We start from the raw sequence: 24,314 nt of genomic DNA, 5'->3' as shown, positions 1-24,314 counted from the left end.
ACGTCATTATGGGGGATTGGCCATGTTAGAGGACGCCACGTGGCGAGTGGGTTAGCAGGATCAAGATCGTGCGATCGTGCTCAATAAATGCGCCTTGGAACTCGGGTATTAGGATCCTGAGTGGTAGATTCGCTTCTTCAAGGCCGAAACTCGGCCGAAGGTTTCAGGCCGAGGACCTCAGAAGCGAGGGGGCAATGTTTGGGCCCAAAATAATAGTTTGGGCCGAGGGTAGGATCACTCTCGGCCCAGGAGGCCGGGCGGCAAAAGGACCATGGATCGGTCAACCCGTGGGAGTCCAAACCTAGGGCGGTTAGGACGAATCCTACTGCAATGGGGAGTCTCGACGGGATCGGATATCCAGGAAACTAATCCAGCTTAGCTAAGGACTAGGTTCATAGTCCTAGTAGGTGTAGGACTGGTCGAGGTGATCCGGAGAGGGAAACCTAGTCCGAGTAGGATGTAAACTCGGACTCAAGGTTCAGTACTATAAATAGGGGACGCTGTGCATCAGGAAAAGCCCCTACAAAATCAATACAAAATTGCCCTGCGCAAACTCTCACAACTTGAGATCTTTTCTTTTTCCTTTTTTTCGCTGACACATCTTCCGTTGGCATCAACAGCACTGTGGAAGCAACCGGTGATATCTTAAGTCGGCATAGATAGCTCTGTCACCGTAGAGTCAGTCGGTCTTGCAGTATCTTCCGTTGGCATCAACAGCACTGCGGCGAGAACGATTGATTACCTATCCAAGTCTCGGTCGAGAAGGATTTCTGAATCCTTATTGGTCGAGGTCATCTCATCAGCCTTTTCGGCGAAGTGAGGTGTTACAGTTATTATATTCGGCACGTGGAAAGCCGAATTCGGTTCGTGAACTTCGCAAATTAGCAGCCTTATCTTCAGGCTCTAGAACCCAAGAGGCCGAGAATTGTTCCTTCCTCGGCCGCAATCGCAAGACACAGAAGTCAGCAGCGCGCTCAACGCAACATCAACAAATTTACTCCTCGGCCGAGCTCGGCCGACGAGTTGGCACGCCCCGCAATCACCGAAGGACGTAGTTAGCTTAGAAAATACTCGGCCTGCGCGCCACGTAGGCTTTGTAGTTTCTAGGGTCAACAGAATTACATTACTCTTTGTTGTTGCATTTTTTGCAGGTGTCATGGTATGTGTTTTGTAGGGGTTGTCATGGTTGTAGATGTAGGAACTTGGAGCTACGGGTATGTTGAATAGGAAAAGGATCCTCGCCGGTTCCTTTTCCTGGGGATCCAAGAGATCCCGTGATCATAACCGTTTATCGTACATCATACGGTCAATTTTCGTTAAGTACTATTTATATTTAATTTTAAATTTTAAATGATTTCTGACAGCACGATGTACAATGAACGGTCATGATCACGAGATCCCTGAGCCCTGATTCCTGATCCCTGTTGAATAAATTCGTGCAAATACTTTCAAAACGAGACGACGGAAAAAGATAAATTTGATACATTCATCTCCTTCACCGAAACAACAAAAAATGAACTTGTTCTTTACATATGGCTAAGAATCCATACGGTAATGTCGATTAATTCTACAAGGATCTACTGAAGCAAAATGAGTTGCACGAAAAATGGGTGCAAAACGATTGGATGGTAAATTAAAAAGAAAGAAAAGAGTATTTCTACACCAACAAACTAATATATTTTCCATACGAACGAACACATGATGAACCATCAAAGATAGCCACCACATTCCAATTCCATCGAATATCGTTGTCTTTGGCGTTCCTGAAAATTTACAAGGCCAAAGGTCAGTCATATACTTGTCTATGTTGTAACTTCACTTTCTGACAGTACCTGCCTTTTAAACTTCCAAGGCAAGTACTGTGAGCGTGAAGCAATACATGTCTTCAATGCAAAAAATTTATAAGCCAAAATGGTCGTGGGAAGAATACACAAAACCATCAACCCGAACAGGTGTTGGACACATGTTTATTTGGTTTTGGAAAACATTAAAAACTTTGGAATTCCTCAGAGATTAGCACAACCAGCTAAAACACCTTCAGAAATGCTTACGAACTGAGATAGCAAGTGCAGAACTAACCTTGTCTTAAAAAGTTCGCACAATTCCAATTAGGCAATACCAATTAAAGTTCTATGCACTTAGAGAACTGGATTCAAGTTTTGACTTCACTTCATCAAGGCAAGCTTCAAGATCCCGATATTCTTCCATGTCCACGAAACTCCCCGCCTGAAATTCCCAATTGTATTTATTTAGTCAAAACAGAGATTCTACTATTCAATTTTTTTCTGAAATACCAAATGTCTTGCCTGTCTAATTATGTTCTTCAGGTGCATCTCAGCCGCAAGAAGTTCACGACGGCTACCAGTAGACAGAGAAATTTCCATATACACCTTGCAGAGTTCCAAGGATGACTGAGCAAACTTTTTAAATCGATCTTTATCTTTCCACAAATCAGATCCCTGACAGTAAATCATTGTGAATATATGGCACTATAACTGGTTTTGATATTTGCGTTTTCTAGAAAGGAAAAAAAAAACTATAAATAAATGAAAAAGGAAAACATATAAATCAGAATAAAAAGAAACTCCATGTTCATCACAGCATGCAATGTGCTTACCCACCGTGAACTAATGAGTAGAACTTTATCATATATTTATGTATCATTTTAATTGTTTTATTTGTTTTTTCTACGAAAAATTGTGACTTTAAGGTAAAAATTCACATGCTTCTGTTCTATACAAGAATTTTTTAATGCTCTAAATAGTGAGTACAAGACCATACAAAATGCGTCGATGCACATGCCTCACTCTTAACAATGCCACAGTTTTAACCTTGGTTTGTTTTTGTATCAGTAGTTGTTATACTCACTCTCCGATATATATAAGTAAATATATAAAGTAGAGTGTTATTAAGATCAATCCGGAAAGGAAGACTGAGATAACCACCAGATGCAAAGACACAGCAAGTGTTTAACAACTTCCCCACACGTGTAGAAATACTTTCGGTTTTACAACCACATCCTACTTATTAACCAATTCAGTATAAAGCACTACTAAACTTAATGTTCGATAGAAACTTAAAACTAGAAAGCCACTGCCAACCTGATATGATCTAACTTGCTTTAATAAAGCTTCCGAGCACATTGTCAGGTCTCCTTTCATTTTGTGCCACCGTGCATACAATCCCCAAATATCTGCTCCATTTCCACTTTTAACTACCTACAAAAGGGGAAAAAGAAATTCTTCAAGGAAACTACATAGAAGAAGATAGCTTGATAATTCAAAAAGCTTTGAAATAGATATTGTGGAACTGTCGTACACCATTTCATTGGCACACTCCATCCAACGTATACATATTAGAAAAGTAAACCCGGAGTCCAATGCCCAGAAATTTCTTATTAGTAAAGTTACACACCTTCGAGAGAGTGCAGGCTGTAAACTCTTAATAGTAACACATCGACAGAGTATGGAGAGCCCAGATATATGACACATGTATATCTAAATATGCCAGAGATCTAATACCCCATCTCTGTAGCAAGGTGCCCTAACCTTACTGGCCTTCTCATTTTCTACGCGAACAAAACAAAGAATTACACATCGTAAACCCAAAATCGTAAACTATAACTTACCAACTAGTACTATGGTCTAGTAGTATTCCTCCCCCTTTAAGGTCTCGAGTTCAACTCACAAGGATGGCGAGGATGTATTATATTGTGATGAGTTTGACACATAGTGGCAGGCCCATTGTGTAGCCTAGCCCAATCCCCCTCAATTAGAGTAGAATATCCCCCTCCCCCTCAATTAGAGTAGAATATCCCCCTCCCCTTAAGAGTAGAATATCATTGTATCAAAAACTATAATTAAGTTAACCTATGTTAAAATCCCAAATAATTGCCAGCCCACTTCCTACTTAAGCTTTTGGGAATAGAAGAAAAAACAAGATTTATATTCGGTATCGGAGCTGACTTTCACCTCTCTGTAATAAGATTCCCACTATAAAGTATAAACCGAATTTGACATGTTTGACCATCTAGTTATGGAGAGGAACCAACATGTGAGGCAAGTATTAGTATATAAAATGACAGTTAGACCTTGGTCAACATCATAACAGCTAAAATTTAGAATATAGTGATAAACAAACCATGACAAGCAATAACAGATGCCAGTGAACTATCTTTGACTCTATTTGTTTCTCTTCATACAAACATATACGGTAAAAATTTGGGTGGGGAAGCATAAGCAAAAAAAACATGAAATTTTATTAATGAAGTCATACCTTCTGTAAAACTTTTCCGAGGAAATCTACTAAGTGTTTAATTTCCCGAGATTTTGCAACCTCAGATTCTGCATTTGATAAACCATTCCAAATATTTATTTGAGAATTTACAGAACACTCTTGATTGGGAGAGAGATTTTTATCCATCATTGCCGGAGTCATATTTGAAGACATTCTTTCCACCTCAGCCACAACTCTTTCCATAAATTCAGCATCAACTCTTTTATTATTAGTCATATCCAAGACCATCTGCACAGCCTCTAGAGCCTATAACAAACAATAAAAAAATTAAGAACAGCTGAAAAGTAATACAGAATGATGGGAATAATAACCATCCACACAAAGAAAACTGAAAGCGACAAAAGGATATAACAATGGAAGCCCTAAGATACACAAACAGTGAATGTGAAAAGAAAGATTATAGATTTAATCCGAGGTATTTAAAATTCATAAAACTTAAGAGCTTTTGTATTGAGTTTGATAATCATTCTCATCAAGATGCAGTTTTAATTACAGAAAGAATTGCCATATCACTTTAGAAAAAAAGAAGGAAAAACCCCAGTTTTTTGTATTTTCCTCAATATTTCTTTTCATAGCTTTTTCCAATAAACAACCTACGAAGGCAAGCTTACACAGCTATGTCAAGTAAAAATAAATATGCTACTTCTCCAAACCGGACAATTACCTGACCAATATTGCCAACATCTAAGGCAACATGACTGTAGTTCTCCCAAAGTTGCCAGCTGTTTCGCCTGCCACAAGTCATGTTCAGTCAGCACATAATCCGAGCTGTCAATGACAAATAAAAGTTTTCACAAGTTTGGGTGGGTTGGGGGGGGAATGTGAGAGAGAGAGGAGAGAGTGATATAAAATAACAGTTTAGTCAACAGAGAAAGACAGAACTTGAACTTCAGGGCTTCTCTAAAGGCAACAAAGGATTCTTTATTCCTCTTTTTTATCATATGCCTGCAAAAGTGGTACAGCAAGAGGAAAACAATTAGTTTTAATGATTTTCCAAAATAATAATCAATAACTAATACATCATTACTGCTATATTATTTACACTAGAAAAAATTGTATATTCATACAACAAAAAGAAAATCAAAATGACTTCTCACTAACTCTTAATGACTTGGAATATATTCATCATTCATTATTCCATTTAAATTGCCAAGAAGAAAATGTTTTATGCAATATTTCGCCAATATTTCCTAGTTTTAGACATTGATCAAAGACATGAGCCACCATTAAAATCAAGATGTCAAATTCCAAGATAAGATTTGTATATAAAATATGATCCAAAAGCTCAGAAGGGCTTCAGCACCCACTGTAACCATAAAAAGCAAACGCTTAAATGTTATGACAATATTAATAGGTGAACAACAAACAAAACCAAAGAGGAAAACTTAAGAGTGGAATGTAAGACAGAGTAAGGTGAAGAAAGCATACAAACAAGCAATATTATTCCATGCCTCCCCGTTTTCAGGATCAAGTTGAACAGCCCGAGTAAAGGCATCCAATGCCTTTTCAGTATCCCTAGCCTGTAATATCCCCTCAGCAATAAGTTTAAAACTTGTAAAAAGGAATAATGATAAAGGGAGAATATACACTATGACTCTTCACATTTTCATAGATCATGACAATCTATAAAGAGAGTATTAATGGAAAGTGATAATGCAACATTTCATGGATCCCATAACTACCTTTAATGCAGCAGACCCAAGTGCAAACCAGCCATCAGGATACAAAGAATTCAAGGCCATTGCAGACTCCCTGGAAAACGACATGCAGAATATGATTGTGCATCTAAATCAATTATGAAATACAAAATTCTTATATAAACAATTCATTTCTTTCACATAAGGGCAGTGAGGGGGACAAAGGCTTTAAAAGGAATAAAAAAATACCATAAGGTTTTTGAGATTTCATAATCCCCTCTATTGTATGCACTACGAGCAAGAGACCGCTGTCAAATAGAAAAGAAATATTAAAAATCTATAAACATAATAGTGAAAATGTTTATTATACAGACAGAGTTCATGACATAACCTTTGCTCGAGTCGATCTATCATTTGAAACTTCCAGGGCTTTTTCAAAGCAGGCATCATCATTAGTAACATCACCCAATGAGCACCTATATATTATTTCCAAGATGGAAGCAACTTGCTCTTAGATATTCTGTCATATAAATACACAGATATGTATAAATAAATAAAAACTACTAAACAAACCAAGCAAACGATTAATCGCATGCATGGAGACAACCAATAGTGGGGCCATCCATACTAAATAGAGACTCAAGACAAAAAAGATGGAAACAAAACGATGTGCCCCAAGTTAGTACTGCTATTAATAAATAAGAAATAATCTCCAGTTTACTTACAGGACGTATAAGATTTCTTTAAATCTGAAATTTGGTATTTTCTTTTGGTTTCAAGTCATGCATTACCATATAAGTAGCATGAAGATATGGATGCATCTCAATATGGTAAAAAAGAATACAAGCCATGGAAAATGGATACAGAAAATAGGGGACTTGGTAGGCCACGTCAAATTTCATAATCAAATAACAGTAAATTCACAAACAGTGCACAAAGATTAGGCATGCAAGCATAAAATATCTCATATTTTGTAGATGTAGATGGATCGCCAAATAGGCTTCAAACTGTGAACAGAAAATATCTCACTCGTATTCAAAATTTCAAACACTCCAACTAATGAGGAAAATTAAAGGTAAATCTATTAGTGGTCTATTTTGAATAAGAGAAATGTCAAATTTTGCATTTAACCTTGAGGACATTAGAAGAGACCAAATGATATATTTACTTAACTAACATGAGAAAAGAAGTTTCTTGATAAGTTAGAACAATTCACCAATGAAAACTTAACACATACCATAACCTGGGGTCATTGGGAGTTTCAGAAAGTCGTTTCCTGATTAGTTCAACAGCTGCTGCTTTCTTCTCCAATAGGCTGTTTTAGTAATGATAGCTCACATGAGACAATTTGGATACAAAGTTGAAAAATAAAAATTGATACAAGTAAGAGACTTCCAATTTAAAAAACTGTTATGTGCATCATACCGGTAGCAGAATATAAGATTATCCCATAACTCTAGATCCTCAAAAGTTTTAACCGCCTCCCCTATCAGACCACAGCTGACTAAAAGTTCACCATATTCCCTACAATGAATCCAGAAAAAAAAATACACAAAACGAGAACTTTAAATAAGAACCAACAGATAGAAGAATACAAAAAAAAATCGAGTTAAAAGAACACCACTATGTGAAAGATGAATATATACTTCCGCAAGGCAGGAATTGTGGGGATATAAACGTCATAGCAGAAAAGAATCCTTTCCGCCACTCCTGGAGAAGGGTCAGAGATACCCTGAACCTGAAATAAATAAAAATATTTTCTGACTTTGTAAAATGGACTTTCAAAAAAACTTGACTAACTGACATGCAAGAGAAACAGAGCACTGATCTTTAAAGCATGAACACCATGAAAAGAAGCAGGGATCAAAAAAGTGCTCAATCCATCAAACATATATTAAACAGGCTATTATATGTGTAACTCCACATGAAAGGAATCGTTATCCGAGAAATAAGGTGACCACTTAGGACAGCGAAACCAAGGTTGTAACTTGTAAGAGTCAACAGTATAAGCATGAGCCAAATCAACCTTCTCTCTTTACATGATAGTGTGTGTATTTGATGTGCATATATATTTATATTTTACTAGTGGCTTGTAAAAGGATGAAAAATAGGCCATGCTTAAAGGAAAGAAAAACAAGAAGGTGATAACATTAAAAAATTTGGGAAAAGGATATCTTTTAAAATAAGCCATGCCGTGTCATCTTTTAAAATTTCTCAGCTGCAAACTAAAAAGGATATCTGAGGCTTAAGAAGTAAATGCATGATCCTCTGAGCTGGATAAATTTTATAAACAGGAGAAAAAAGAGTCTCTGATTGGGGAGAACAGAAAACATGCCAAAGAAGAAGCTTGCAATCTTCAACAAATGCCAGGTCATACCAATTTTTCCATCATCAGTAATGCACGTTCCTTTGTGCGACTACGTGCCGACTCCCACCGAATCCGTAGGATGTGACAGAAGCCTCGTATCTGACGAAAAGAAAAAAAATATACCTCATTAGATATGACCAAGTTAAGCAATATCAATTAGATACAAAATAAGTGTAATTGGCAATATAAGTTGTCTATTTTTTAAACGAAGTAAAACTCTCAAGGTGCAATACTATGATATGATACCATTTCATAGATGAACTATGTATTTTGGGTGCTGAAATTGTTTGTTTGCTGGAAGAACTTAGTAAGTTCACAAGGATTAGGTTCCCAGAACACAGAATTACTAGTAAGAAATTTTTTTGACCCTTTGGTAAGTAGCCCAGACAAATGAAGACAAAGTACAAAAGAAAATTCTAGAGCAATGTCACATGGTCTGGACCTGATGCTGACTGTGAGGACAAAGTCCCACATCCGTGAGGGACCAAACCATGCAAGGGCTTATAAGAGGTTAGGCTACCCCATATTGCCAATTAGTTTTAAGTGGAACTTCAATGACCTCCTGTAATACTGATGCAGCCATATGACAAAGTTTTAGAGAAGGCTTACTTCAGTGAGTGTGGGTCTTGACTCTTGATGATAAGTAAAATTTGCATAATTCCACATGTATAGATTACTGATATGAGATAGTAATCTCACCCCTCTTGGTAATTATACATCTACATGGTCTAGTAAGTTGTTATAGTGCTTAAAGATATGGAGGAGTACTCTGTGTAGACCTTATGTCACTTTCTCAGGAACTCTCCAGTTGATGACCTACACACGTATTTGTTTGCTGTTTTTTATACTAAACAGTGATTTATCTCTTAGTGCATGTTTTAGCTAAATCAACTGGCACTTGGGAGACTTCATAAAGCTCACCGACCAAAACAGTTCCATTTCTAACAATATGAAAGATAAGTCGTCAAACTTTTACAATATATTGAACACTGAAATTGTTAACTGTTATCAAAAAGAATGATTCAACAAAAGTAGAAGATATACTGAAAATAATAAACCATACAATGCCGTGATGTCATACTTACAACAAAGTATGACGACTGCTGAGAATCAATTGCCTCTATGTAAGGAGCCATTTCCCATCCTGAAGCACAGAGTGAATTAATGAGAAATAAAAAAGTAGGGGGTCAACCATATGTAAGAAAATTATTGTCCTCCAAGAATACAACTATAAATCGGGAACATGAAATTTAAATTTTGTTACTCCACTGCATGTACGTTGTATGGATACGGCCAATATACTAAATCGATAACTTTACCAGGTAACCAAGGTATTTCTAGCAAAAGAACCCTCAAGAATATGGGCCTGAATAAGTTTACAACCTCATTCATGTTCCTAAAATCAAGGTCACGTTCTCAAGAAGATGTTTCTGATTCGTATACACCAAAAAATTTAGCACTTGCATACGAATAAATGCTTGTGTTTCTACCAAAGCTAAAATAACAAAATGCCCATCCCGGAACTTTAAGACAGGAACACGGGAGAAGTAGTCAGCTCTGCTATTCACAAGCGCAGGCACACACTTTTAAGAGTACATATATGTATATATAAAGGAAACTTACTTTGCATGTCATCATGCCGTGTGCTCTTTTCAATTAGAAGGCACTTAGCCAGGATCACTGCCTGATGGATTGCACTCAAAGCGGCAGCAGCAGTACCATCAACTTGAATGCCTTCTGGTTTAGTTCCAGAATTGTCATCATTCACTAACAATTTTGGGGTCATCAATATGTCAGAGGCCTCATGGTTTTCAGATGGATTTATATTCTTTCTGCCAATACTAGAATCGCATGTCTTGGAGCCAGGGCTTTCTGAGGGGCAGCTACCACCACTGCTCGATGAAGTTGGGTTTGCTAAAAGTATCATTTGTGCCTTTGGTTCTACCTTTAGGGAAAAATGACATGCAAAGCTAAGAAGCAACTTTGATATTAAAAAAACAGAAATAACAAAATTCCTGTTAAATGCATTCAGCATTTACCTGATGTACAGTACGGAAGCCAAGTACACCTGTAAGAGAAAGCTGAAGACCAGCTGCTGCTTCAGCTGATTCAAAATGTACCCTGCACCACAAAGGAAGCTCAGCTATCTAAATTAAGACAATATTGATAACTAAAATAAAATAAAAGAATAGCCTAATCACCATACAAATAAAGATACGGATTGGTTTAAAAACAATGATAAAGGGAAAAGAAAATTTTAAAAAGTGAAAATGTGGAGATTGTACTTCTTGCGAGACACCCAAATTAACTTCTCGTTGACTGAAAATGAAGCTTGTACTTCTTGTGAGACACCCAAATTAACTTCTCATTAACTGAAAATGAAACGTTATGCAGTTGCAAACAAAATCACACCACCCCTCACCCAGCGCACACACACCAGCACACAACAATACACCCATTATGAGGAGATAAAAAACGATTTTATGCTGCAAAACAAAAGTACTTGGAATGCTCAACTTATCTAATAATTATATAGACTATGCTTAATAAATTTGAGTTTTGAAAACCCTCTTTCCATACCACAAAGAAAGGAACTGCACAAACTTTAATTTCTATAAATGTTTTTAAGATTACCTCCAATATGCTAACTGACTGGTTAACAATTTGCTTTATTTACACATGTAAAATTATCTAAAATATTAATCAACCATTCAAAAATCTACTTACGCTGTAACACACACATAGAAACCCATTCATATATGCTGAAAATGAATAATACAATGGATTTTAGTAATTTTAGTGCATAAGTTAAATCTTAAACATATTATTCAACAATTAAAATGTGGGGAAATTTGTAGGTCTATAGACTGATGAAAATAACATGCCTCAATAAAATTTGAAACTCTTGCCTATTTTGGCAATCCTAGAAAAAATAAATCAAGTACTTGTATTTTATTGGAGGAGTTAACAAGAAATATCAGTTCAACTTTATTTGATCACGAGTGAGAGCCTTCACAATTACACAATAACTCGATGGTAAATGAAATGGTTTCTTTAGAATGTTGTTATTAAGATGTTTAGTAATAACAAAATAACCAAATTCCCAAAAAGATAAAACTATCCTTGACAAATCACCTGCATGAATCAACTCGTGCATAGGTGTATTCCATCATTCCAGCTTCCAGATGAATTGTTGAGACAAGTGACGAACCCTCGCCATTTAGTAAATTGTTACCCCAGTAGCTTGTTACTTTCTCCAGTGTACCATAATGATTCAAAGTTTCATTTGTAAAGACTTGCAAAAGATTGAACAGAGAAGAAGAACGGTCATCAAGAATTCTTTGATGGAGAAGGGTGATCCTAATGAGCCACCATGAAATGCTCCTAATTCCATACGTAGAAGGCACACTCGCTTCAAATAGCAAATCTTTCACCTTCATGGCCAACATCTTCGCATACACTATATACTACAAAACAACAACAAACCATTGCACATATCAAATATGGTTGTATACGAGTCTACAAGACAACTAAAACCAACTATCATTCAAGTTTTGTACAGAGTCAAAGACTAGAAATACCAAAGAAAAATTAAACTTGAGAAGAGACACAACACGGGCACACGGACACGCACATTTAGCCGGAATTTGAATACGTAGTTGCTTCTAAATGTAAGTTAAAACCCAGTTCAGAATTCGTGTGAACTTTCAAAGAAATTATTGCACATGGTAAGTAGTTAAACTAATTAAGAAACGCGAAATTATGGCTCTGTCTTAAGGAAATACTCCAAGCATATAAATAAATTCACAATTTTAAACTTGCAAAAATATAAAAGTTGGTACCTGAATATTGATTAACTTTCCAAGCAAGTCAGACCCAGCAGCCATAAGCTGATTGCGCGCCCAATTGTCCCACTCATCGCATTTGGGCACCGCCAGCGGCAGAGGACACTTCGGCAACCCCTCCAACGGTCTAAATTTCCAATTTTCCAAAAAATTGAATTAACCCACAAAGAAAAATCATTTAATCAACAAACAAAATATTAAAAAAAAAAAAAATTGGGGACTTACCCAGTGACGTTGCATTGAGTGAAAGCGAAAAAGGCTGCCACAGCAATGCACAGAACGACTATGACTCTATAGGCCTTGTCCTTGCCGCCATCGTTTTCTTCCTCTTCACATTCCCTGGATACAAAGGATTCCACTCGATCGAGCAACCCGGAGTACACTCGGTCGGCCGACTCCGCTGAGTCTCCCAGCGATTGTATCGAGTCAGACTCGGCGAATTTGAAAACGACGCGTTCTAGGTCGGGGGAGGTGAGGGCTTGGAGGTATTGCCCGGACTCGATGGAAGTTAGGAGGTCGTTGATTAGAGGGTGGAGGGGGTGAGCGGGAAGTGTTTCATCGCGCCGTTGAGAACGGTGTGAGAAATCGGACGGCGGAGATGGGAGGGTGCAGCGGAGGAGACGAAGCTCGTACAAGCGGAGGATGGCGAGTTCCGGCAACGTTTCGGACATGTTGCTGTGAGGTGTGGAGCGAAATGTTTCGGAAGTCAGTGAGAGAAGGGAGGTTAGGGTTTTAGAGTGGATCAGAGCGCGGGGTTTTGGGTTTTAGAGTGGACTTGTGATTGAATGCGGTACGGTCTGTTGGAAAATATAAAAATAAGTATTTTAGGGATTTGATTTAATTAGTGATTTTACTTTGATTTGGTTTAGATTTCTGTTTAGTGGCAAATTATGGTTTTATAAATACCTTCTAATAAAGTGTTTGTTGTAGTCTTAATTTAGTTAGTATGTGATTCTGAGAATTTTAATAAATTATGATCGAATTATGGCTTTATAAATACCTTCTAATAAAGTGTTTGTTGTAATCTTAATTTAGTTAGGATGTGATTATGAGAATCCTAATAAATTATGATCGAATTCGACACAATATTTGTGAATTGTGAGATTGTAGAGAATTATAAATTTACCAACTCAACCAACCCTTGCTAGCTAGGGAGAATTAAGTTATTGCAGGAGAAATAAGAAAAAAGAGTGGAGATAAAAACGTGGGAAATTTTTAACCTTTGTAATTTACTATTTTGCCTAGATAAAATTGGGAGTTGAATTTTACACTACTCTCCCACATCTATCTTAATTTTTGACCATCGAATTGCACACAAAACCTGCATCCATCACCCTTTTCACTCTTCGTCCCTCCTTTCCAATACAAATTTTCACCATCTCTAACCCAGAAAAAAAAAAACAAAAAAATAATGGTTATCAAACAGACTCGAACAATTGTCATTTCCACTCAAAATGCAGTCAAATTGTCAAAATTATGAATCGAAAACACTTGGGGCATAACATCTGTTTGTTTACATGATAGAAAGAACTTTGAGATGAGATATACCAAATATGTTAACAGAAAAGCGAACGAGTGAGTGCAGACAAAATTAAGACAACCACCATTTACAGCTGATTTCACCTCTCTCGTCTATCTCTTTAATTTAAAGGAATAAGTTGGAAATGCAGCAAAAATAGTCGCCCTGAAGGAAATCGGGAAGACGTTAACAGGCTGTTTAGTCCCATGCTATGTTTCGCCGGACCGATATAAAAGGCGATTTGGTTGAACCATAGTACCACATACGAAGGACCAGTTACACAAAATTGTCAACGAAAAGCGCCAAATATTATCAATCCCCCATATACTTCTGTTTCTTGGCCGTGTTCATATATGGTCTGATGACCCATTCATTCTGGGCTTCATCCTGATCCATTGTTCCTAACCTTATCTGCAACATCAAAGCGAAAAAACGAGTGTAAACACGAACAGGTAATGCTATGAAACATTAAACAGTATACTGGGAATAAACATAGCACGAACATGACCAATAAATCTAAGTGATTTGATTAGCACCAGCACGACTTAGTAAGGAGGTATTGGGTTCGATAGGTAAACAACACTTATCAGTATGCTTGGTGTGTGTATGTGATGTTGCTTTCTTTGTATTAAACAGAAAAGAAATTTAAAGTAAAAAATCTCAGCGGAAAGCAGGAACATTTTGAGCAAACTAGGTAAAGCAGAAAAATTCTAACTAAGGTCCAGACGACACAACCAACACCAATATGTGAATGCAAAATGAAACACAAGCCATATCCTTGCAAGAAGCACAAATTTCTCAACAACGAAGATATGGTAATGAGTACTAACCTTAAAAAGCCTCAATTCAAACCGAGGACCGATCTCCTTCAGCTCAATAGATTTAGGACCTCCAGGCTTCTCATAAGTATGGTGCCTGTAAGTTCTCAAATCGTTAATGGAACTACAAAACAACCATTTTCACTTAACAAAAATTTGATCCCTCGATATATAAGAAATATAATGAGTACAATGGTACAATTGCTCCTAAGCAATGGTTAAAGACAACAGAAAAAAGGGGAAAAGAAAATGCACAAAAAAGGAAAAAACAGTTATTCAAATCTAATGAGCAAATAAAACAGTTACATAATATATGTTCTGACCAAATAAAAGGCGCCCGAGTTCGTATTATTCAAGAAAGCCCTATCTACATTCACCAACATGTGCATATAGTAGAATTTATGGGAAATGTGAAAATCATTGTTGATATATCAACAACCATCCTTAACAAACCAACCTGAATGAAATGTAGTCAGAGCGATTGGCGAAAGTGATTATGCGTTTTGTATCTGGCTTTGGCACTGGAAAGAGATGCTTTAAAATATTTGCTGCCCTCTCACCCAACTACGAACAATCAAGAAAAGAAAATCATATTCAATAGAACAGTCAACAGGTTAGTAACTACAAAGGCCAACTCAAAAAGATGCAGTGATGCAAGTGTGCATAAGATTAAGATGTAGCAGGAGTGGATGGATCAGCATTAGTAGGAATAGTAATCAGAGAGAGAGGGACAGAGATGAAAGATGGCCTCATCTAATTATATCACCATCAAGGTAGCTTATCAATAGCTCAATATGTAGTCATAGACAGAACAGCAACATTGAAATTCCTCACATGATTTTCATAGTAGGAGGTATGTCATAAACTCTTTGGAGATAACTATAATCAATCATCCTCATCTCTGAACCTTATAAACTATCTCTAATTGGATCAATGGGGTCTGATCTATCTTGGCATAATGTACGGAGTAAAGTAAGTCAAGCTGCTGGAATCTTTAATTGAGCTATGATACCTTGGTCGTGAAATTGTCAAGTATCACGTGTGGATAAACCTGAGGCATCGTTCCCATGGCCTTCTTGTCTTTGATGTCATGTCTTGTGACCTATAACAACAGTACTATTAGCACAGTGCTCAAAATAAATAAGTCAGAAAAGCAATAATGTAAAAACATGTATTGGTTAATACAAATGTTCATCATGATTGGCAATCTACAATTGTTGTCAGTATCAAACCTTCATTTTATGGTTCTTTGCACTAAGAAGCTGCTGCTTTGTTTTTACCAATTTTTTAAGGGCTTTGTTTTTACCAATTTTTTAAGGAATTAGAGTTCCTCAAGTTTCCTGGAGGACTGTAAAAGTGGTACATGGATCTTTCGAGGGTGATCTCAAGCCATTGACTTGCCGATTATGATTGATTTTGAATCTCAGGATCCAAGTTTATTATGATTGATTTTGAATCGCTGGATCCAAGTTTACCAATATATATCCATTTAACTCTTTTCATTCAATAAAAAAAACTATTCTAGTAAATGATTTAGAAGCTATGAGGCTTTCTTGCTGGGTTTAGGCAAAACAGTTTCATCTTCAAAATTGATCTTCTTCAACTTTCTCTTCATTTTTTTTCACCTTACACTCTAGCATTAACCAGACTTGTACAATCAACCATTGAAAATCGCAAATTTGAAAACCCAAGGCCATATCTCCAAAAAGAACTGTTACTAGAAACCAAAACATTATCTGATTCCTGAAAGCAGTGAAATGAAATCCTTTCTAGCCCTATTCAAACCTCTAGATCATGATCCTTCTCTTTCAGTTTTCAAAATTCTATCTTGGCCTCACTTTCCTAATTTTTGCTGCTGAAGGTCCTAAGAAATTCTATGTTGTCCGGATTCCTTTTCTGCTGTCCTACATCAGTCTTAATACCAAGATATTTGTCCAACAATAACACAAAAATTATCACACTACGTACCACATTGAGTAGTTGAAAATAAGCTGTTGGACCAAAAGGAAGGTGGCTTATAATCAAACCATCTGGTACACCACGATGTTCATGAACCAGCACAACATCTGTAAATTCGTGTGAACGGCATGTTTCAATAATTTCAGAAATAACCTGCAGGATTTGGAGAAATAAAATATCAATGTATGCTCAAGTATGGAAAGGGCCAAAGCATCAGAACCATCAACGATAGGTACATCCTTAAATGTCATTGTGTTCTCAGGTAAAGGGGTCAATCCAGCATTACTTAAATGTCATCATCTTCCCACAGCGCAACAGTTGGGTAATGCATGTTGAATTGTTGATTCATAAGAAGTGATCAAACAGCATTGTGCAGAAAAATATGTGCAAATCAATTTAGAGTACTGCTCTGTCTATTGTCTATTTTATAGTTGGAAGGCAAGGCTAATACAAATAACGTATAATTACATAATGATTCATTAATACAGTTTTGACGGAGTAAATGATGCTTTAATTATATATCTCCATAATCAATAACAATATAAAACTAGGCAGAAAAGTGGACCAACCTGACCACCACGATTCATTTGTTGCGCATTGGGAAAAACGAGTTTCAGTTCCTGTAACAAAAGTGTCATTGAACGACAATCAATAATCAACACTGGCCTTGCATGATATTAGTACCACAAAGTGAACACAATAGTGCAGCAAAACTGATTAAAACCATGTGAAGCACAAGGAAAGAGGCTAGGCCAACCTTAGTAAATTGTATAAGAGGAGCACTCGGATCCCGGGAAGTAGTCAGCAAAATTTTCGGATCTCTCTGAGTTGCGTTTGCATACTCATCATCTATATGTGACCTCGGGACTGGGATTCAGAAATGAAAGCCATGAAGAATCGACATCATAATCGAATGAAAACTAAAGCATTACATGTTCAAACTACCCAAAATATTACAAATTGTCAATTACATAAGAACTTGAATACATTGCTACATTATTTACACACAAAAAAAGGAACTTTCATATATAAATGATCATAAATCGAAAAACTTTCATAAACCCCCGTACCGGCAGTGTTTTCATCCTCTAAATCGATCTCTTGACGAAGGGCAGCCTCCTCGTTCCGAAGCTCGGTGGGTATCGGTTTCCCCTCTGCAAAGAAAACAAGTGTCCCAAAATTGTTACAAATTCAATCGCTTCCAAAACAAAATTTCAAATTAGAAACAAGAACATATACACACATATGTATCGAGAGAGAGAGAGAGAGAGAGAGAGAGAGAACCTTCTAGAGCTTCTTTGATCTTGCGCTTCTTCTCATAGAGCAAGCGTTGTTTGCCTTCCAAGCTCTTTCTGTACAAGTACTCCTTCGTCAACCTAATTTTTCGGCGCAGCATAATTGCTCTCTCTGCAACACAACCTAGAGAGAGAGAGAGAGAGAGAGAGAGAGAGAGTAGGGGTTTAGGGATTTGGCAGGTCACTCCATCTTGCTTGCTCACCTCCAGAGGGCGCGGACATAGGGTTTTAGCACGGCAGTTCGAATCCTAGCCGTCCACTTTCCGTTACAATCTTAGCCGTCAATGTTTAATCCCACGGTTTCTATTAAAACTTGCCCATAAAATGACGAAATTGCACTAAATCCACATAGTGTACAATAACTCTCATTTTCGTCACTATAGTTTATTTGCTACATTTTTGCCCTTGAATTTTAGTTTTTTGTCACTTTAGAAATTTTGCCGTACTCAACACATTAGACTAATAAAAAAAAAAACACATTGGACCAATAAAACCAACATAATGAAACTACAAAGACGAAAATACAACAAAAATAAAATACATATATAAAATTGAAAACAAGGCAAAACACAATAACAAAACGCTTATAATAACATGTGTCCCGTTCATAAAAAAAATAAAAAATAAGTAACCCTTACCTTTGACTTTTAGAGAAGGAGAAAGACAAAACAGAATAACATATGTGATTATCTCACCATTTTGTTTTTGGATTAAACAAGCTTATAATAACAGCTGCAAAATTCCTTAATAATTCTTACTTCCCCTCCTCATTTCTTTGTTTACTTTACTTTCATGTCTAAAATCCTATTGGGTAGTGCTTTAGGAGGAAGATGCAACAGAAGCCAATTTGTCTAGCAACAAAAGCCAAAGAAAAAAGAGTACTTTAGGAGGAAGATGCAACTCCCTAAAACTTCATCGTTACTTATTCATATTAGCGCTTATGATAAACACGCATACTGACTTCATGATAAAGCTACTATCACTAGTTGGTCTCCATATACACTTGTCTAGTTATACAAACAATTCAAGTAATTTTGTGCTCAAATTCAAGCTACGTTAGAACTTGACCCTTTTTTTATACAACGATATATTTACAAGTGAACAGAGTAAGTTGTAGTACTTAGTGAAAGAGCTTGAGAGATTTAAATAAAGCAAAATGTGAACATCCAAATAATTGTAGCTTCACTCAACTCGCGTACACTTCAGTAAAAGAAAAAACTCACGTACATTTGTTTCTTCACAATTTAAATTAATCTAATATGTGGAAAGTAAATTAAAATAAAACACATTATCTAAATCAACTGATCTAACTTGTTTCCACTTTGCCATTACACTAAAATAACAAGTGGCTGAGAATTTGACTGGGGCCAAATCTGGCCCAATACCGAAATCAGAAGAACAGCTAAGCCCAACCAACTCGTGCAAAACTAAAAGAAGAAAATGATGCCTTCAGCAACGAGTAGGGTTTAAGCGAACTGCTGCCTCCCTGCTTCCTCGATCGACCTGCGATTCATTCAACCTCCATATCCTCCTTCGCATTCACGCTCTCTCTCTCTCTCTCTCGCCGAACAATAAATGGCTTCCTTCTGCAGATCAGCTCTAATGGCGGGCTCAAGGTCCATAGCTCGCTCAAGAGCCCTCAGCCAAACCTCCCTGAACTCCCTAAACCCCGCAGCCATGGCATCCCCGTTTGCTTCCGCCACCAGAACAATTCCTTGCGCTACAAGGTAAGGTCTTCTCAAATCCCTCCAAGTCAGCCAATTTTGACAATTTCTGTGGCTTTAGAAACCCAGTGTTAACAAATATCTGTTATTGTTATTGTGATTAGATTCGTTTCGGTGTTGGGATGCATGGAGTCAATGATGCCGCTTCACAGTGCCATTGCTTCTGCTCGGCTTACATCCAACATTGCCGTCGATTCCACCTGCTGGAGTTCCCTTTCTCTTGGTAACCCACTTACCCAATTTTTAAATTTTTTAACTGATTTTTTTCTTGTTGAATTGTTTTCTTTATCTGTGTTTTTGGAATGGGTGTTTAATTTTGTTAATTTCACGTATAGCTATATCGCTAACGAGATGTAGGGAGTGTTTTCTAGTCCTTTTTCGTGTGAAATAATTGGGATTCGTTGGATTTTTTTAATGGTTTAGTAGACAAAATGAAGAGTTAAATCTCAACAAAGTTGCCCTTTTATCCATTATCCGTCATTCTCTCATTCATTTCCAGAATCAAAACTCGGGTCAGTGTCAAATTTGGATAATAATTCAAGTTTCTAGTGCACAGATGTGATTACTGCATTCTGTTAATTAACAAATAGCTCTTAAGCTAGTCGTTTCTTGTCTAGTGGCGCACTGATTACCTCTTTCTGCATTGGGTGTCTATTTCTGACTCATTTTTTCTACATCGTGGTATAGGTCTTGCATCACCGTTGTGACAAGGCCCGCTGGCTATGTGAGGTAATCGGTGCTTAGGGTTTCCCTTCTGAGTCATGTCTTGAAATTTTGGACACTGTATTGCGTAGCTTATGCCAGCTCGGTTAATTCAGCTATTTAGTTGCTGTTGCTAAACTTCTGTTAGATTGTTCAGTGGTACCTTTGAGCACCATTCTTATTCTGCTCTTGTTTTCAGTTTACATGAGTAATTCATGGAATTGCAGTTTCTTATTGTGGTATAAATGATCCACATGGATGCATTGAGTTTTCTTTGCAACTTTCTGTGGTGTGTATTTTGTAATGTGAAGGTGAAACAACTAGATTACTATTCAAGGCTTGAGTTATTTAATAATTGATATTTTGAGCAATTATATTACTATCTATGGTTATCAAAACGAAAATTATACATAAATAAATGTGCAAGGCTGGTTGTAAATCGATGGGGATGGAGAAATTTAAGCCTATTTTAGGCGACAGCGTTATTCAGCCATACCTGTTTGTGTTCATTTCATCACCAATATCAACTTACCTTTGTAGCAGAAGAGTGAAAAGATGGGATATTCTGTTGCGATTTTGCATATACTTAAAGTATTCCTGTTTGAGCCCTTGGTTTAGACAGAGAAAAATAATAAAAGAAGCTAGAGATCTTCAAGTTAACATCTTCTTATTGCACTCAAAACATCCTGTCATCCATATGGTGATGCAACTCTGGTTCCATGAAAGAACCACTGACTTTGATATTCACCTCACTAGAAATACGATGCAGTTAGTTGTCATTTTCCCTTTGAATTTGTTGTATTAAATTTAGGCTCATCTTAGACACATTCTTCTTCAACATATTATATCCTACTCACCAGTACAATTTGTTTTTCTCTTCGTCGGTAGAATTTCTTCATCTACTGATCTTCCTATTTGCTTCATTGGTTTTTCTAGAGGCTGCAGTTCCTCGGTGACAAGGACTCCATGCTCCGATCATTTCAGGCTTTCAAATTGGCTTGCATATTGGTTCCTCCATCCTTTGTTCTTTTCCTTTTTTCAATGCTTTATGGAAATTGCTTTGTGTAAGTTACATTAGGCATTCCTGAAAAATAGTTTTACTGTCTTGAATGTTTACATGCTAGTGTGCACATTGACATTTACTCCGGTACCTTTCTAAGGACCACCGAGGACATTTGCTGTGTTTTTTGTTCAACCACAGCTTGTGTTAGTAAGTGATTTCGGGCATTTTGACTAACGTTAAACTTGGTATTTGCCTATCCTTCAATGTAGGACTTAGGGATAGTCAAAATCAAGAGTTTAGAAACGAATAGCTCTTCATGGGTTTCAAAGTGACCAATGACTAATAGAGAGAATTGAGATAGTCCCTTAGGGATCACCCTGATGTTTAGGAATTCGGTTTTCTTTTAGGTGATCCTAAATAGTAAGTTCTAGTCACATTAGTGGCTCTTGTACTCTATGACTGTTGCCAGTTATTTACTACGTGCGAAATGTCCACACCAATGATTGCTGGACAAGAATATCTTATTGCACTGTCTGTTTTGAATGATGCAAATTGCTTAATTACCTTATTATTTCTGCTATTACTGCATATTCTGATCACATGTGAAGTTGATGTTCTAATACTCTCCAATAAAACCTAATGACGGGGTTAAAGCACCCTCCACCTAAACTACTCAAACTTCTAATTCATTAACTGTGTGATCTCTTTTACATGTGCTTCTTTAGTAAATAGCAATAGCATGATTTCTGTTGAATGAGTTCAAGCTCGGCTAATTATAAATTATTCTTGGATAGGGCTCCTCGACCGAAGCTGAGCATGAACCCAACTTAACCAAGCAACCTTGCCCTGATTCGGCCAAGTTGTACTGTACTGCTCCCCTTCCTTGTGTGCCCATGGCATATAAATTGCTATTTGTTAAACGGTTTTCGTTATCAATTTTGTTTTTGCTTGAACTAGACATTTTGATTGTGATGGTTCGCGATGTAATGCCTGGCCTGAAGAATTAATGGAACAATAGGAATGTTGCATTCTCTTTGTATGGTTTGGTTACTACTTACAAGTATAGGGTCTGTACCAGTTAGGTTCATGTGATGCACGAGCTTATTTGGGTTGAGGGCCTTCTTTCGGTCAATTCAAGCTCTGCCTTGTAAAAGCCGAAAGAATCACCTTCTAGCATATATATTTGATTACCGAATCTATAGCGCATGGATAAAATGTGACGATGTTATTGCTACTAACAAAACGTAGTGGCGTGTTATCGAAGGACGGGCTTTTAACAATTCTGGTGATCGTCCTCTTGTTGTGTATGGCACTGACAATCTTGTTTACAACATCTACTAATTCGAAACGTAATTTTAAAGCCATATTTGACTGGTATGCGCTTTGCCTTGTGTGGATCCTATTTCAATGGGAACTTGATGAGTAATACCGTTCAGAAATTCCATCCAAAATAAAGAGTTCCAAACGGAGTAGACCATTGTTCTACATTATAACAAGTTTAGAGATCATTACTTACTTACAATTTTTTAGTTTAGGGACCGAAGCTCCAATTGAAAATTCCAATGTGGATTGAATAATTCCATTTTGAGTCTGAAAGTTTTCCAAAAATTTTATATGGAATTTATAATGTACATATCTGATGTAAAATTCTGAAATTTCTTAAACTTATTACTATAAAACATTGAATTGTTATTGGCATTTTAAAATTTTCATTTTGAACTCCAAATTTTCTATAATTGAAAGAAAAATACACTTGTTAGGAGTGTAAAATAAGATTTTTGAAGTACTAATAACAATTTCTGAAAAACAATTCATGCATATTCTTATTTTATCATGTTTATTGTTAGTTTTATTGGATATGCTTCATTTCTTATTTTGTATATTCAATCATATTAAAAGTGATTATATTCATATGTACTACTTTATCTTGTCTTATATTAAAAGTGATTATATTGGCTTGGTTTGGCACGAGTTGAGCGTGAGAAAGCCCAGCGAGAAAGGTGCTGGCTTTGTGTGTTTGGAAGGGCATGAGGCCCAGCAAGTCAAACCTAGGCCTAGAGCCTAGTTCACACACGTAGCAAAGTTGCTATAAGATCCCACATCTCCTAGGGGAGTGAATCATGTAAGCCTTATATGTATATTCTCATCTCTACCTAGTACGAGGCCTTTTGGGAACTCATTGGCTTCGGATTTCATCGGAACTCCGAAGTTAAGTGAGTCCGTGCGAGAGCAATCCCATGATGGGTGACCCATTGGGAAGTTCTCGTGTGAGTTCCCAGAAAAAAAAACCGTGAGGGCGAGGTCAGGGCCCAAAGCGGACAATATCATGCTATGGTAGAGTTGAGCCCGGGATGTGGCGGAGGCCCGGGCCAGATGTGACAAATTGGTATCAGAGCCAACCCTGGCCAGATGTGTGCCGACGATGACATTGAGCCCCTAAGGGGGTGGATTGTAAGATCCCACATCGGCCAAAGGAGTGGATCCTGTAAGCCTTATATGTATATTCCATCTCTACCTAGTACAAGGCCTTTGGGGAACTCACTGGCTTTGGATTCCATCGGAATTCCGAAGTTAAGCGAGTTCACACGAGAGCAATCCTATGATGGGTGACCCATTGGGAAATTATTGTGTGAATTCCCAGAAACAAAACAGTGAGAGCGTGGTCGGGGCCCAAAGCGGACAATATCGTGTTATGGTGGAGTTGAGCCTTGGATGTGGTGGGGGCCTGGGCCAAGATGGCCAAGATGTGACAGTTGTTGTTGTCTCACGGTGCAGCTAGTTCCCTTTCTTTTTTTTTATTTTTGAAATTTATAAGGTTGTAGAAACCCTAATATGCTTCTAATTTATGAATATATTTTGACTCACAAATTTCACATAGCAATTTAATTGCGTAATGCATGAAACAAATATATATATATTGACAAATATAGAAAACATATACAATATATATATGTATATATATATATATATATCGGAAGGAAAATATAAACATAGGGGGTTCATGCATCATGGGGAATGTTTTCATGCTTCAAGGTCGTTTCAAATATCCTACTTTATTTTAAGCGTACCTGATTGGTAGAAAACAACAGGAGCCTTTGAATGTGTAGAAGATCCTTCTCGGAAAGCTGGAATTGCATCTCCAATGTGT

General features: G+C 37.1%; 3 protein-coding genes across 6 annotated transcripts; 1 reads left to right on the top strand and 2 right to left on the bottom strand.

Moving 5' to 3' along the window:
• Window positions 1–1,466: 1,466 nt before the first annotated feature.
• Window positions 1,467–12,938, bottom strand: LOC103444711 (uncharacterized). The gene is made up of 21 exons (XM_008383664.4): window positions 12,372–12,938; window positions 12,144–12,273; window positions 11,437–11,768; window positions 10,341–10,422; window positions 9,925–10,246; window positions 9,387–9,445; window positions 8,311–8,400; window positions 7,580–7,671; window positions 7,359–7,457; window positions 7,171–7,248; window positions 6,325–6,409; window positions 6,183–6,241; window positions 5,979–6,048; window positions 5,725–5,816; window positions 5,179–5,241; window positions 4,961–5,027; window positions 4,276–4,542; window positions 3,102–3,218; window positions 2,307–2,459; window positions 2,080–2,226; window positions 1,467–1,763 (listed from the first exon to the last, which is right to left on the bottom strand). The coding sequence occupies exons 1-20, from the start codon at window positions 12,815–12,817 to the stop codon at window positions 2,131–2,133; spliced, it is 2,799 nt and encodes a 932-aa protein (XP_008381886.3). The 5' UTR covers window positions 12,818–12,938; the 3' UTR covers window positions 1,467–1,763; window positions 2,080–2,130.
• Window positions 12,939–13,588: 650 nt separating this feature from the next.
• LOC103444671 (uncharacterized) lies at window positions 13,589–17,976 on the bottom strand. The gene is made up of 9 exons (XM_029109371.2): window positions 17,727–17,976; window positions 17,513–17,596; window positions 17,200–17,309; window positions 17,012–17,062; window positions 16,452–16,595; window positions 15,496–15,585; window positions 14,941–15,047; window positions 14,496–14,580; window positions 13,589–14,076 (listed from the first exon to the last, which is right to left on the bottom strand). The coding sequence occupies exons 1-9, from the start codon at window positions 17,836–17,838 to the stop codon at window positions 13,978–13,980; spliced, it is 882 nt and encodes a 293-aa protein (XP_028965204.1). The 5' UTR covers window positions 17,839–17,976; the 3' UTR covers window positions 13,589–13,977.
• A 1,174-nt stretch (window positions 17,977–19,150) lies between these two features.
• On the top strand, window positions 19,151–22,199 carry LOC103444669 (protein NONRESPONDING TO OXYLIPINS 2, mitochondrial-like). 4 transcript variants are annotated; one of them, XR_530671.4, is made up of 5 exons: window positions 19,157–19,464; window positions 19,566–19,684; window positions 20,149–20,190; window positions 21,100–21,227; window positions 21,961–22,199. XR_530671.4 is itself a non-coding variant. In XM_008383621.4 (4 exons), the coding sequence occupies exons 1-3, from the start codon at window positions 19,313–19,315 to the stop codon at window positions 20,166–20,168; spliced, it is 291 nt and encodes a 96-aa protein (XP_008381843.1). In that variant the 5' UTR covers window positions 19,159–19,312; the 3' UTR covers window positions 20,169–20,190; window positions 21,961–22,199. The 4 variants fall into 4 exon arrangements, 2 of the variants coding, with proteins under 2 accessions (XP_008381842.1, XP_008381843.1); XR_530672.4 differs by lacking the exon at window positions 20,149–20,190 and having other exon boundaries at window positions 19,159–19,464; XM_008383621.4 differs by lacking the exon at window positions 21,100–21,227 and having other exon boundaries at window positions 19,159–19,464.
• The last annotated feature ends 2,115 nt before the right edge of the window (window positions 22,200–24,314 follow it).

The sequence above is a fragment of the Malus domestica genome, chromosome 10 (genome assembly GCF_042453785.1).
Source record: "Malus domestica chromosome 10, GDT2T_hap1".
NCBI lineage: Eukaryota > Viridiplantae > Streptophyta > Magnoliopsida > Rosales > Rosaceae > Malus > Malus domestica.
The sequence above is the reverse complement of the archived record's forward strand: the minus strand, read 5'-3'. Positions and strand labels throughout refer to the sequence as shown.